This window comes from Salvelinus alpinus, chromosome 21, assembly GCF_045679555.1.
Source record: "Salvelinus alpinus chromosome 21, SLU_Salpinus.1, whole genome shotgun sequence".
NCBI lineage: Eukaryota > Metazoa > Chordata > Actinopteri > Salmoniformes > Salmonidae > Salvelinus > Salvelinus alpinus.
In genome coordinates, this window is record NC_092106.1 from 50,112,775 (window position 1) to 50,127,156 (window position 14,382).

The 14,382-nt window shown below is 45.8% G+C and overlaps 1 protein-coding gene across 4 annotated transcripts in view; it reads left to right on the forward strand.

Annotated features, from left to right (window-relative positions):
* The window catches only part of mtus2b (microtubule associated tumor suppressor candidate 2b), a 153,310-nt gene that overhangs the window by 106,790 nt on the left and 32,138 nt on the right, over positions 1 to 14,382 (forward strand). For all 4 annotated transcript variants that reach the window (XM_071358123.1, XM_071358126.1, XM_071358125.1 and 1 more), the window contains one exon: positions 5,880 to 6,076. In XM_071358123.1, the coding sequence (XP_071214224.1) occupies positions 5,880 to 6,076 (197 nt within the window). The remainder of the gene's footprint in view (positions 1 to 5,879; positions 6,077 to 14,382) is intronic.

A 14,382-nucleotide genomic window follows, 5' to 3' on the forward strand; every position in this document is an offset into this window, starting at 1 on the left:
ATGGACTGTATGTTGGACTGTATGTTAGACTGTATGTTGGACTGTATGTTAGACTGTATGATGGACTGTATGATGGACTGTATGTTGGACTGTATGTTGGACTGTATGATGGACTGTATGATGGACTGTATGTTGGACTGTATGTTGGACTGTATGTTAGACTGTATGATGGGCTGTATGTTAGACTGTATGTTGGACTGTATGATGGACTGTATGTTAGACTGTATGATGGACTGTATGTTGGACTGTATGTTGGACTGTATGATGGACTGTATGTTAGACTGTATGATGGACTGTATGTTACTGTATGATGGACTGTATGTTAGACTGTATGATGGACTGTATGATGGACTGTATGATGGACTGTATGTTAGACTGTATGTTAGACTGTATGATGGACTGTATGATGGACTGTATGTTGGACTGTGTTTTATATGCTGGACTGTATGTTGGACTGTATGATGGACTGTATGATGGACTGTATGTTGGACTGTATGATGGACTGTATGTTAGACTGTATGATGGACTGTATGTTGGACTGTATGTTGGACTGTATGTTGGACTGTATGTTGGACTGTATGATGGACTGTATGTTGGACTGTATGTTGGACTGTATGATGGACTGTATGTTGGACTGTATGATGGACTGTATGTTGGACTGTGTTTTATATGCTGGACTGTATGTTGGACTGTATGTTAGACTGTATGATGGACTGTATGTTAGACTGTATGTTGGACTGTATGATGGACTGTATGTTAGACTGTATGATGGACTGTATGTTAGACTGTATGATGGACTGTATGTTGGACTGTATGTTAGAATGTATGATGGACTGTATGATGGACTGTATGATGGACTGTATGTTAGACTGTATGATGGACTGTATGTTAGACTGTATGATGGACTGTATGATGGACTGTATGTTAGACTGTATGATGGACTGTATGTTAGACTGTATGATGGACTGTATGTTAGACTGTATGATGGACTGTATGATGGACTGTATGATGGACTGTATGTTGGACTGTGTTTTATATGCTGGACTGTATGTTGGACTGTATGTTGAACTGTATGATGGACTGTATGTTGGACTGTATGATGGACTGTATGTTAGACTGTATGTTGGACTGTATGATGGACTGTATGTTAGACTGTATGTTAGACTGTATGATGGACTGTATGATGGACTGTATGTTGGACTGTATGTTGGACTGTATGATGGACTGTATGATGGACTGTATTTTGGACTGTATGATGGACTGTATGTTAGACTGTATGGTGGACTGTATGTTGGACTGTATGTTGGACTGTATGATGGACTGTATGTTAGACTGTATGTGAGACTGTATGATGGACTGTATGATGGACTGTATGTTGGACTGTATGATGGACTGTATGATGGACTTTATGTTGGACTGTATGATGGACTGTATGTTGGACTGTATGTTGGACTGTATGATGGACTGTATGATGGACTGTATGTTAGACTGTATGATGGACTGTATGATGGACTGTATGTTGGACTGTATGTTGGACTGTATGATGGACTGTATGTTAGACTGTATGATGGACTGTATGATGGACTGTATGTTAGACTGTATGATGGACTGTATGATGGACTGTATGATGGACTGTATGATGGACTGTATGTTAGACTGTATGATGGACTGTATGTTAGACTGTATGATGGACTGTATGATGGACTGTATGTTGGACTGTATGATGGACTGTATGTTAGACTGTATGATGGACTGTATGATGGACTGTATGTTAGACTGTATGATGGACTGTATGATGGACTGTATGTTGGACTGTATGATGGACTGTATGATGGACTGTATGTTAGACTGTATGATGGACTGTATGATGGACTGTATGTTGGACTGTATGATGGACTGTATGATGGACTGTATGATGGACTGTATGTTAGACTGTATGATGGACTGTATGTTGGACTGTATGATGGACTGTATGATGGACTGTATGTTAGACTGTATGATGGACTGTATGATGGACTGTATGATGGACTGTATGATGTATGGATTTTATTTAACCTTTATTTAACTAGGCCAGTCAGTTAAGAACACATTGTTATTGACGGTGACGGCCTACCAAAAGGCAAAAGGCCTCCTGCGGGGACGGGGGCTGGGATTAAAAATAAAATAAAAATACAAAAATAGGACAAAACACACATCACAACAAGAGAGACAACACAACACTACATAAAGAGAGACCTAAGACAACAACATAGCAAGGCAGCAACACATGACAACACAACATGGTAGCAACACAACATGACAACAACATGGTAGCAACACATCATGACAACAACATGGTAGCAACACATCATGACAACACAGCATGGCAGCAACACATGGCAGCAGCACAACATGGTAGCAGCACAAAACCTGCTACAAACATTATTGGGCACAGACAACAGAACAAAGGGCAAGAAGATCGAGACAACAATACATCACGTGATGCAGCCACAACTGTCAGTAAGTGTAAGAGTGTGATTGAGTCTTTGAATGAAGAGATTGAGATAAAACTGTCCAGTTTGAGTGTTTGTTGCAGCTCGTTCCAGTCACTAGTTGCAGTGAACTGAAAAGAAGAGCGACTCAGGGATGTGTGTGTGTCACGTTCCTGACCTGTTTTCTGTTGTTTTGTATGTGTGTGATGGTCAGGGCGTGAGTTTTGGGTGGGCAGTCTATGTTTGCTGTTTCTATGTTGGTTTTGGGTTGCCTGGTATGGCTCTTAATTAGAGGCAGGTGTTTTGCGTTTTCCTCTAATTGAGAGTCATATTAAGGTAGGTTGTTCTCACTGTTTGTTTGTGGGTGATTGTCGCTGTGTCTGTGTTTGTTGCACCACACGGTACTGTCTCGTCTCGGTCGTTCCTGTTCATGTGTTCTTCGTTTCATGTAAGTTCGTAGTTTAGGTCTGTCTACATCGTTTTGTTATTTTGTTAGTTATATCAAGTATAGTTCGTTTTCGTCTTTGTCTGTTTTGTTTATTTAATAAATCAATATGTCATCACAACCCGCTGCATTTTGGTTCAATCCCTGCTCCTCCTCTTCGGATGAAGAGGAGGAGGAAAACCGTAACAGTGTGCTTTGGGGACCTTTAACAGAATGTGACTGGCAGAACGGGTGTTGTATGTGGAGGATGAGGGCTGCAGTAGATATCTCAGATAGGGGGAGTGAGGCCTAACAGGGTTTTATAAATATGCATCAACCAGTGGGTCTTGCGACCGATATAAAGAGATTACCCGTTTTCAGAGGAGTATAGAGTGCAGTGATGTGTCCTATAAGGAGCATTGGTGGAAAATCTGATGGCCGAATGTTAAAGAACATCTAGCCACTCGAGAGCACCCTTACCTGCCGATCTATAAATTATGTCTCCGTAATCTAGCATGGGTAGGATGGTCATCTGAATCAGGGTTAGTTTGGCAGCTGGGGTGAAAGAGGAGCGATTACGATAGAGGAAACCAAGTCTAGATGTAACTTTAGCCTGCAGCTTTGATATGTGCTGAAAGAAGGACAGTGCACCGTCTAGCCATATTCCCAAGTACTTGTATGAGGTGACTACCTCAAGCTCTAAACCCTCAGAGGTAGTAATCACACCTGTGGGGAGAGGGGCATTCTTCTGACCAAACCACATGACCTTTGTTTTGGAGGTGTTCAGAACAAGGTTAAGAGCAGAGAAAGTTTGTTGGACACTAAGAAAGCTTTGTTGTAGAGCATTTATCACAAAATCCAGGGAGGGGCCAGCTGAGTATAAGACTGTATCATCTGCATATAAATGGATGAGAGTGCTTCCTACTGCCTGAGCTATGTTGTTGATGTAAATTGAGAAGGGCGTGGGGCCGAGGATCGAGCCTTGGGGTACTCCCTTGGTGACAGGCAGTAGGTGAGACAGCAGATGTTCTGACTTTATACACTGCACTCTTTGAGAGAGGTAGTTAGCAAACCAGGCCAAAGACCCCTCAGAGACACCAATACTCCTTAGCCGGCACACAAGAATGGAATGTTCTACCGTATCAAAAGCTTTGGCCAAGTCAATAAAAATAGCAGCACAACATTGCTTAGAATCAAGGGCAATGATGACATCACTGAGGACCTTTAAGGTTGCAGTGACACATCCATAACCTGAAACCAGATTGCATACTAGAGTGAATACTATAGACATCAAGAAAGACAGTCAGTTGATTATTGACAAGTTTTTCCAACACTTTTGATAAACAGGGTAAAATAGAAATTGGCCTTTATCTTTTCCATCTCTCTCTGTCTTTCTATCTCTCTCTCCATCTCTCTCTGTCTTCATCTCTCTCTCTCTGTCTTTTCCATCTCTCTCTCTCTGTCTGTCTTTCCATCTCTCTCTCTCGCTCTCTGTCTCTCTCTCTCTCTGTCTTTCCATCTTTCTCTCTGTCTTCATCTCTCTTTGTCTTTTCCTTCTCTGTCGTTCCATCTCTCTCCATCTCTCTCTCTGTCTTTCCATCTCTCTCTCCATCTCTCTCTCTGTCTTTTCCATCCCTCTCTCTGTCTTTTCACATGCGCCGAATACAACAGTGAAATGCTTACTTACAAGCCCTTAACCAACAGGTGTAGACCTTACAGTGAAATGCTTACTTACAAACCCTTAAACAATGCAGTTTTAAGAAAAATACCACACAAAAAAAGAAATAAAGTAACAAATAATTAAAGAGCAGCAGTAAAATAACAATAGCGAGGCTATATGCAGGGGGTACCAGTACAGAGTCAATGTGGAAGCTATATACGGGGTATTATGGTGCAGAGTCAATGTGGAGGCTATATATAGGGGGTACTGGTACAGAGTCAATGTGGAGGCTTTATACAGGGTGTTACGGTACAGAGTCAATGTGGAGGCTATATACAGGGGGTACCGGTACAGAGTCAATGTGGAGGCTATATACAGGGGGTACCGGTACAGAGTCAATGTGCGGGGGCACCGGGTAGTCGAGGTAATTGAGGAAATATGTACATGTAGGTAGAGTTATTAAAGTGACTTATGCATAGATAATAACAGAGAGTAGCAGCAGCGTAGAAGAAGGGATGGGGATATGCAAATAGTCTGGGTAGCCCTATGATTAGATGTTCAGGACTCTTATGGCTTGGGAGTAGAAGCTGTTTAGAAGCCTCTTGGTCACAGACTTGGCGCTCCGGTACCGCTTGCCTGACGGTAGCAGAGAGAACAGTTAATGAATAGGATGACTGGAGCCTTTGACCATTTTTTGGGCCTTCCTCTGACACCGCCTGGTATAGAGGTCCTGGATGGCAGGAAGCTTGGCCCCAGTGATGTACTGGGCCGTACGCACTACCCTCTGTAGTGCCTTGCGGTCGGAGGCCGAGCAGTTACCATACCAGGCAGTGATGTAACCAGTCAGGATGCTCTCGATGGTGTAGCTGTAGAACCTTTTGAGGATCTGAGGACCCATGACAAATCTTTTCAGTCTCCTGAGGAGGAATAGGTTTTGTTGTGCCCTCTTCACGACTGTCTTAGTGTGCTTGGACCATGTTAGTTTGTTGGTGATGTGGACACCAAGGTATTTGAAGTTCTCAACCTGCTCCACTACAGCCATGTCGATGAGAATGGGGGCGTGCTCGATCCTCCTTTTCCTGTAGTCCACAATCATCTCCTTAGTCTTGATCACGTTGAGGGAGAGGTTGTTGTCCTGGCACCACACAGTCAGGACTCTGACCTCCTCCCTATAGGCTGTCTCGTCGTTATCGGTGATCAGGCCTACCACTGTTCCATCTCTCTCTGTCTTTTTTAATCTCTATTTCTCTCTTGTTTCTCCCCCTTGTTTCTCTCTCTTTCCCACACTCCCCCCTCTCCTCCCCATCATAACCTCTCTCTCTAGTCCGAGGTAGACCAGCAGATCGTGGTGGTTCAGGGTCAGGGGTCGGAGGTCAGGAGTGTGAGCGTGCCCTGGTGCAGAAGCTGAGAGAGCGCTGTGAGGACCAGGCTAGGCAGCTCCTGTCTCTGCAGGCTGAGCTGAAGAAGGCTTCTCTTGGACTAGAAGTGTTTGCCATTACTACACAACACTTCTGCCATAAGGTAATAAACTTTATAAATTTGCTTATAAGAAAATATTTGTGAAGCAGCTATATAGTGTTTATGAAGCAGCTATATAGTGTTTATGAAGCAACTATATAGTGTTTATGAAGCAGCTATATAGTGTTTATGAAGCAGCTATATAGTGTTTATGAAGCAGCTATATAGTGTTTATGAAGCAGCTATATAGTGTTTATGGTTTATTGCCACACACACACACACACACACACACACTGTAACGATCGTCTGTTGAATTAGGTGTGGACCAAAGCGCAGCGTTGTAAGTGTTCATGTTATTTTTGTTTAAACAGAACACTAAACAAAATAACAAAGAGAATGAACGAAAACGAAACAGTCCTGTCAGGTGCAGCAACACAAAACAGAAAACAACTACCCACAAAACACAGGTGGGAAAAGGCTACCTAAGTATGGTTCTCAATCAGAGACAACGAAATAGAAAACATAGAACACAAAACATAGAATGCCCACCCCAACTCACGCCCTGACCAAACCAAAATAGAGACATAAAAAGGATCTCTAAGGTCAGGGTGTGACAGTATCCCCCCCCCCCCCCCCCCCAAAGGTGCTGACTCCGGCCGCAAAACCTAAGCCCATAGGGGAGGGTCTGGGTGGGCATCTATCCGCGGTGGCGGTGCTGGTGCGGGACGTGAACCCCGCTCTACCTCAGGCTTGGCCCACTTAAGTGGCGCCTCTGGAGCGGGGACCCTCACCGCCGACCCTGGACTGGGGACCCTCACACCTGTCCTCCGGACAGGAGGGCGACTCTGGCGGCTCCGGACAGGAGGGCGACTCTGACTCTGTCACGTTTCGTTGTTTGTTTTCTGGTTTGTTTAGAAGTTTCACTTTATTAAAAGATGTGGAACTCAACACACGCTGCACCTTGGTCCGTCTTGGTCCACCTTGGTCCCCATTTAGCCATACCCCAGGGTTAGCTGTATTTCTACACACCCCATTTAGCCATACCCTAGGGTTAGCTGTATTTCCACACACCCCATTTAGCCATACCCTAGGGTTAGCTGTATTTCTACACACCCCATTTAGCCATACCCTAGGGTTAGCTGTATTTCCACACACCCCATTTAGCCATACCCCAGGGTTAGCTGTATTTCCACACACCCCATTTAGCCATACCCCAGGGTTAGCTGTATTTCCACACACCCCATTTAGCCATACCCCAGGGTTAGCTGTATTTCCACACACCCCATTTAGCCATACCCTAGGGTTAGCTGTATTTCCACACACCCCATTTAGCCATACCCTAGGGTTAGCTGTATTTCCACACACCCCATTTAGCCATACCCCAGGGTTAGCTGTATTTCCACACACCCCATTTAGCCATACCCCAGGGTTAGCTGTATTTCCACACACCCCATTTAGCCATACCCTAGGTTTAGCTTTATGTCCACACACCCCATTTAGCCATACCCTAGGGTTAGCTGTATTTCCACACACCCCATTTAGCCATACCCTAGGGTTAGCTGTATTTCCACACACCCCATTTAGCCATACCCTAGGGTTAGCTGTATTTCCACACACCCCATTTAGCCATACCCTAGGGTTAGCTGTATTTCCACACACCCCATTTAGCCATACCCTAGGGTTAGCTGTATTTCCACACACCCCATTTAGCCATACCGCAGGGTTAGCTGTATTTCCACACACCCCATTTAGCCATACCCTAGGGTTAGCTGTATTTCCACACACCCCATTTAGCCATACCCTAGGGTTAGCTGTATTTCCACACACCCCATTTAGCCATACCCTAGGGTTAGCTGTATTTCCACACACCCCATTTAGCCATACCCTAGGGTTAGCTGTATTTCCACACACCCCATTTAGCCATACCCTAGGGTTAGCTGTATTTCCACACACCCCATTTAGCCATACCCTAGGGTTAGCTGTATTTCCACACACCCCATTTAGCCATACCCTAGGGTTAGCTGTATTTCCACACACCCCATTTAGCCATACCCTAGGGTTAGCTGTATTTCCACACACCCCATTTAGCCATACCCTAGGGTTAGCTGTATTTCCACACACCCCATTTAGCCATACCGCAGGGTTAGCTGTATTTCCACACACCCCATTTAACCATACCCTAGGGTTAGCTGTATTTCCACACACCCCATTTAGCCATACCCCAGGGTTAGCTGTATTTCCACACACCCCATTTAGCCATACCCTAGGGTTAGCTGTATTTCTACACACCCCATTTAACCATACCCTAGGGTTAGCTGTATTTCCACACACCCCATTTAGCCATACCCCAGGGTTAGCTGTATTTCCACACACCCCATTTAGCCATACCCTAGGGTTAGCTGTATTTCCACACACCCCATTTAGCCATACCCTAGGTTTAGCTGTATTTCTACACACCCCATTTAACCATAGTGTTAGCTGAACTGACGCCGCTGGCCATCCCATAAACTACTTAAAGGATACTTGACATTTAAAGTACTTTGAGTGTTTGCCTGGAGTGCCAGATGCGAGAGGTTTGTAGTTTTGGGATTTTGCTATTGGTTTTAATTTAAAATCTATTGAGAGCTGCTTTGATGCTTTGTCGTTGTACTGTATCTTCTTAAAGATGTCACAATCACAGTTCACTGTCTCTTCCCCATTGGCTCTGAGCCAGAGCTTGGCCACACCCATGGAAGAGATAGTGATCAGATTACAGTTGGATGGCTGTACGCATTTAGTCTCACTGATGCTGGAAAGGCATCACTCCTCCCTCCTTCCCTCCCATCACTCCTCCCTCCTTCCCTCCCATCACTCCTCCCTCCTTCCCTCCCATCACTCCTCCCTCCTTCCCTCCCATCACTCCTCCCTCCTTCCCTCCCATCACTCCTCCCTCCTTCCCTCCCATCACTCCTCCCTCCTTCCCTCCCATCACTCCTCCCTCCTTCCCTCCCATCACTCCTCCCTCCTTCCCTCCCATCACTCCTCCCTCCTTCCCTCCCATCACTCCTCCCTCCTTCCCTCCCATCACTCCTCCCTCCTCACTCCTCACCTCACCCTCCCTTACCCTACCTCTCTCTCCCTCCCTCCCATTCCTCTTCCTTACTTCATCCATCCTCACCCATCCTCCCTCCCCCTTACACATCCTCACCCATCCTCCCTCCCCCTTACCCTTCCCCACCCATCCTCCCTCCCCCTTACACATCCTCACCCATCCTCCCTCCCCCTTACACATCCTCACCCATCCTCCCTCCCCTTTACACATCCTCACCCATCCTCCCTCCCCCTTACACATCCTCACCCATCCTCCCTCACCTTTACACATCCTCACCCATCCTCCCTCCCCCTTACCCTTCCTCACCCATCCTCCCTCCCCCTTACCCTTCCTCACCCATCCTCCCTCCCCCTTACACATCCTCACCCATCCTCCCTCCCCCTCACCCTTCCCCACCCATCCTCCCTCCCCCTCCCCCTTCCCCACCCATCCTCCCTCCCCCTCCCCCTTCCCCATCCATCCTCCGTCCCTCACCCTTCCCCATCCATCCTCCGTCCCTCACCCTTGCTCACTCTTCCTTCCTCCTTCCCTCACCCTTCCCCACCCATCCTCCCTCCCCCTCCCCCTTCCCCATCCATCCTCCTTCCCTCACCCTTCCTCACCCATCCTCCCTCCCCCTCCCCCACCAATCCTCCCTCCCTCACCCTTGCTCACTCTTCCATCCTCCCTCCCTTACCCTTCCCCACCCATCCTCCCTCCCCCTCCCCCTTCCCCACCCATCCTCCCTCCCCCTTCCCCACCAATCCTCCCTCCCTCACCCTTGCTCACTCTTCCTTCCTCCTTCCCTCACCCTTCCTCACCCATCCCCTGTAGTCCAGCACCACTGTTGCTAAAAGCATTTGTATTGATCTGTGGTTATGCATCATGGAATTGAGACACAGTAATGTTCTGGAGCCGTACTGTGAATAAATATTCTCTTTCAATGCTGTTGGTTGTGCTACTTAGCTTGTGTCTTGGTTAATGTGTGAGCTGTGTCGGGTTCCTAGTCTGGTTAGTTGGTTGGTTGGTTGGTTGGTTGGTTGGTTGATTGGTTGGTTGTTTTGTTGGTTGTAACACTGTTTGACAGTGTGATGGATGAAAGGTTGTTGGAACGGGTTGAGAGTCAGAGGAGGCTGGTTGATTGATGTTAGATGGACTGGTAGTCAGAGGAGGCTGGTTGATGTTGGATGGGCTGGTAGTCAGAGGAGGCTGGTTGATTGATGTTAGATGGACTGGTAGTCAGAGGAGGCTGGTTGATTGATGTTAGATGGGCTGGTAGTCAGAGGAGGCTGGTTGATTGATGTTGGATGGGCTGGTAGTCAGAGGAGGCTGGTTGATGTTGGATGGGCTGGTAGTCAGAGGAGGCTGGTTGATGTTGGATGGGCTGGTAGTCAGAGGAGGCTGGTTGATTGATGTTAGATGGACTGGTAGTCAGAGGAGGCTGGTTGATTGATGTTAGATGGGCTGGTAGTCAGAGGAGGCTGGTTGATTGATGTTGGATGGGCTGGTAGTCAGAGGAGGCTGGTTGATGTTGGATGGGCTGGTAGTCAGAGGAGGCTGGTTGATGTTGAATGGGCTGGTAGTCAGAGGAGGCTGGTTGATGTTAGATGGGCTGGTAGTCAGAGGAGGCTGGTTGATTGATGTTAGATGGGCTGGTAGTCAGAGGAGGCTGGTTGATTGATGTTAGATGGGCTGGTAGTCAGAGGAGGCTGGTTGATGTTAGATGGGCTGGTAGTCAGATGAGGCTGGTTGATGTTGAATGGGTTGAATGGGAGGATATAAGGGCAGCTTATTATGTGTACCATATTGTAAAGTGCATCTCAACCTGACTGCGTCCCCTGAGATGGAATTCCCCTCTCTTTGTGTGTGTGTGTGTGTGTGTGTGTGTGAGCGCGTACATTTTTTACATTGACTATTTTTTTTAAAAGATCCACGTGTGAGTGTACTCACTAATATTACGTAAATGTGTAGGTGTTCCCTGTAGAAGTGCAAGGCCAGTACATAGGGTAGTTATTGATTAGTTCCTCCCCCAGCTCCCTCTTCTCTGTTCTGTCTTAAGACAGACATGGGTAAGCCGGTGTGTATCTGTGTGTGCGCATGTGTGTGAGGGGGTGGCGAGTTACACGAGGCTAAGGCAGGCAGACAGACAAGAGTCGGTGCTCAAACCCTGTTACTTTGGCAGTAGTCTTTTGTTCCAGCAGAGATCACACAGAGCGATCGGACGGGACACAACAGGACAATAGGTGAGGCTGGCTGGCTCTTCAGTCCTCACGTTTCTCCTGTCTCCATCCCTCCATCCCTCCCTTCTTCCCCATCTATTCCTTTCTCTCTCTCTATCTCTGCCAAGATCTCCCTCTATTTCCATCTCTTTGCCTCATTCTATCCTTCCTCTCCTTCTCCCCCCCCCTCTTTGTTTTGCGTCCCCACCTCCCTCTATTCTATCTCTCCCCTCCCCCCACTCTCTTCTGCACTTTCCTTCTGCCTCCTCTATTTTTCTCCCTCTCTATCTGTCTGGGTGTGTGCTGCACCCCAGCAGCATTAGCAGCAGTGTGGATGAATCAGTATGCTATGGGCCATTTCTGCTCTATTCTCTACCTCCGCTGGCTGGACCGCACGGTAAACAGCTCCCAGCAGCTTCTATCAGCAGATAGACAGACAGATGCATCCTTCCTCAGTCAGGACTTTAGCTGACTGCATTTTTGTTTGTACGTGAGTGTTGAGAGAGAGAGAGAGAGACCACCATTTTATATTATTATTTGTTATTCTTTATAATGTTTTTACAATGTATATTGTATACATTGTTGCTTTGGCAATATTGACACAATATTTATCATGCCAATAAAGCAGCTTGAATTTGAGAGAGATAGAGTGTACTGTATCTAGCTGCTTAGGATCAGAGTTGGCTAGCTATGAGAGTTATGCTATGAGTCAAATTAGGTTATGCTTTTTATGTATCTCTCTTCCTGTCACATGCTCTCTCTCTCTCTCTCTCTCTCTATCTCGCTCGCTCTCTCTCTATCTCTCTCTCTCTCTCTCTCTCTCTCTCTCTCTCTCTCTCTCTCTCTCTCTCTCTCTCTCTCTCTCTCTCTCTCTCTCTCTCTCTCTCTCTCTCTCTCTCTCTCTCTATCTCTCTCTCCCTCTCTCTCTCTCTCTCTCTCTCTCTCTCTCTCTCTCTCTCTCTCTCTCTCTCTCAATTCAATTCAATTCAAGGGGCTTTATTGGCATGGGAAACATGTGTTAACATTGCCAAAGCAAGTGAGGTAGATATTATACAAAAGTGAAATAAACAATACAAATTAACAGTAAACATTACACATACAGAAGTTTCAAAACAATAAAGACATTACAAATGTTATATTATATATATACAGTGTTGTAACAATGTACAAATGGTTAAAGCACACAAGTTAAAATAAATAAGCATAAATATGGGTTGTATTTACAATGGTGTTTGTTCTTCACTGGTTGCCCTTTTCTTGTGGCAACAGGTCACAAATCTTGCTGCTGTGATGGCACACTGTGGAATTTCTCCCAGTAGATATGGGAGTTTATCAAAATTGGATTTGTTTTCAAATTCTTTGTGGATCTGTGTAATCTGTGGGAAATATGTCTCTCTAATATGGTCATACATTGGGCAGGAGGTTAGGAAGTGCAGCTCAGTTTCCACCTCATTTTGTGGGCAGTGAGCACATAGCCTGTCTTCTCTTGAGAGCCATGTCTGCCTACGGCGGCCTTTCTCAATAGCAAGGCTATGCTCACTGAGTCTGTACATAGTCAAAGCTTTCCTTAAGTTTGGGTCAGTCACAGTGGTCAGGTATTCTGCCACTGTGTACTCTCTGTTTAGGGCCAAATAGCATTCTAGTTTGCTCTGTTTTTTTGTTAATTCTTTCCAATGTGTCAAGTAATTATCTTTTTGTTTTCTCATGATTTGGTTGGGTCTAATTGTGCTGTTGTCCTGGGGCTCTGTGGGGTGTGTTTGTGTTTGTGAACAGAGCCCTAGGACCAGCTTGCTTAGGGGACTCTTCTCCAGGTTCATCTCTCTGTAGGTGATGGCTTTGTTATGGAAGGTTTGGGAATCGCTTCCTTTTAGGTGGTTGTAGAATTTAACGGCTCTTTTCTGGATTTTGATAATTAGTGGGTATCGGCCTAATTCTGCTCTGCATGCATTATTTGGTGTTCTACGTTGTACACGGAGGATATTTTTGCAGAATTCTGCATGCAGAGTCTCAATTTGGTGTTTGTCCCATTTTGTGAAATCTTGGTTGGTGAGCGGACCCCAGACCTCACAACCATAAAGGGCAATGGGCTCTATGACTGATTCAAGTATTTTTAGCCAGATCCTAATTGGTATGTTGAAATTTATGTTCCTTTTGATGGCATAGAATGCCCTTCTTGCCTTGTCTCTCAGATCGTTCACAGCTTTGTGGAAGTTACCTGTGGCGCTGATGTTTAGGCCGAGGTATGTATAGTTTTTTGTGTGCTCTAGGGCAACAGTGTCTAGATGGAATTTGTGGTCCTGGCGACTGGACCTTTTTTGGAACACCATTATTTTGGTCTTACTGAGATTTACTGTCAGGGCCCAGGTCTGACAGAATCTGTGCAGAAGATCTAGGTGCTGCTGTAGGCCCTCCTTGGTTGGTGACAGAAGCACCAGATCATCAGCAAACAGTAGACATTTGACTTCAGAGTCTAGTAGGGTGAGGCCGGGTGCTGCAGACTGTTCTAGTGCCCGCGCCAATTCGTTGATATATATGTTGAAGAGGGTGGGGCTTAAGCTGCATCCCTGTCTCACCCCACGACCCTGTGTGAAGAAATGTGTGTGTTTCTTGCCAATTTTAACCGCACACTTGTTGTTTGTGTACATGGATTTTATAATGTCGTATGTTTTACCCCCAACACCACTTTCCATCAATTTGTATAGCAGACCCTCATGCCAAATTGAGTCGAAGGCTTTTTTGAAGTCAACAAAGCATGAGAATACTTTGCCTTTGTTTTGGTTTGTTTGGTTGTCAATTAGGGTGTGTAGGGTGAATACATGGTCTGTTGTACGGTAATTTGGTAAAAAGCCAATTTGACATTTGCTCAGTACATTGTTTTCATTGAGGAAATGTACGAGTCTGCTGTTAATGATAATGCAGAGTATTTTCCCAAGGTTACTGTTGACGCATATTCCACGGTAGTTATTGGGGTCAAATTTGTCTCCACTTTTGTGGATTGGGGTGATCAGTCCTTGGTTCCAAATATTGGGGAAGATGCCAGAGCTAAGGACGATGTTAAAGAGTTTTAGTATAGCCAATTG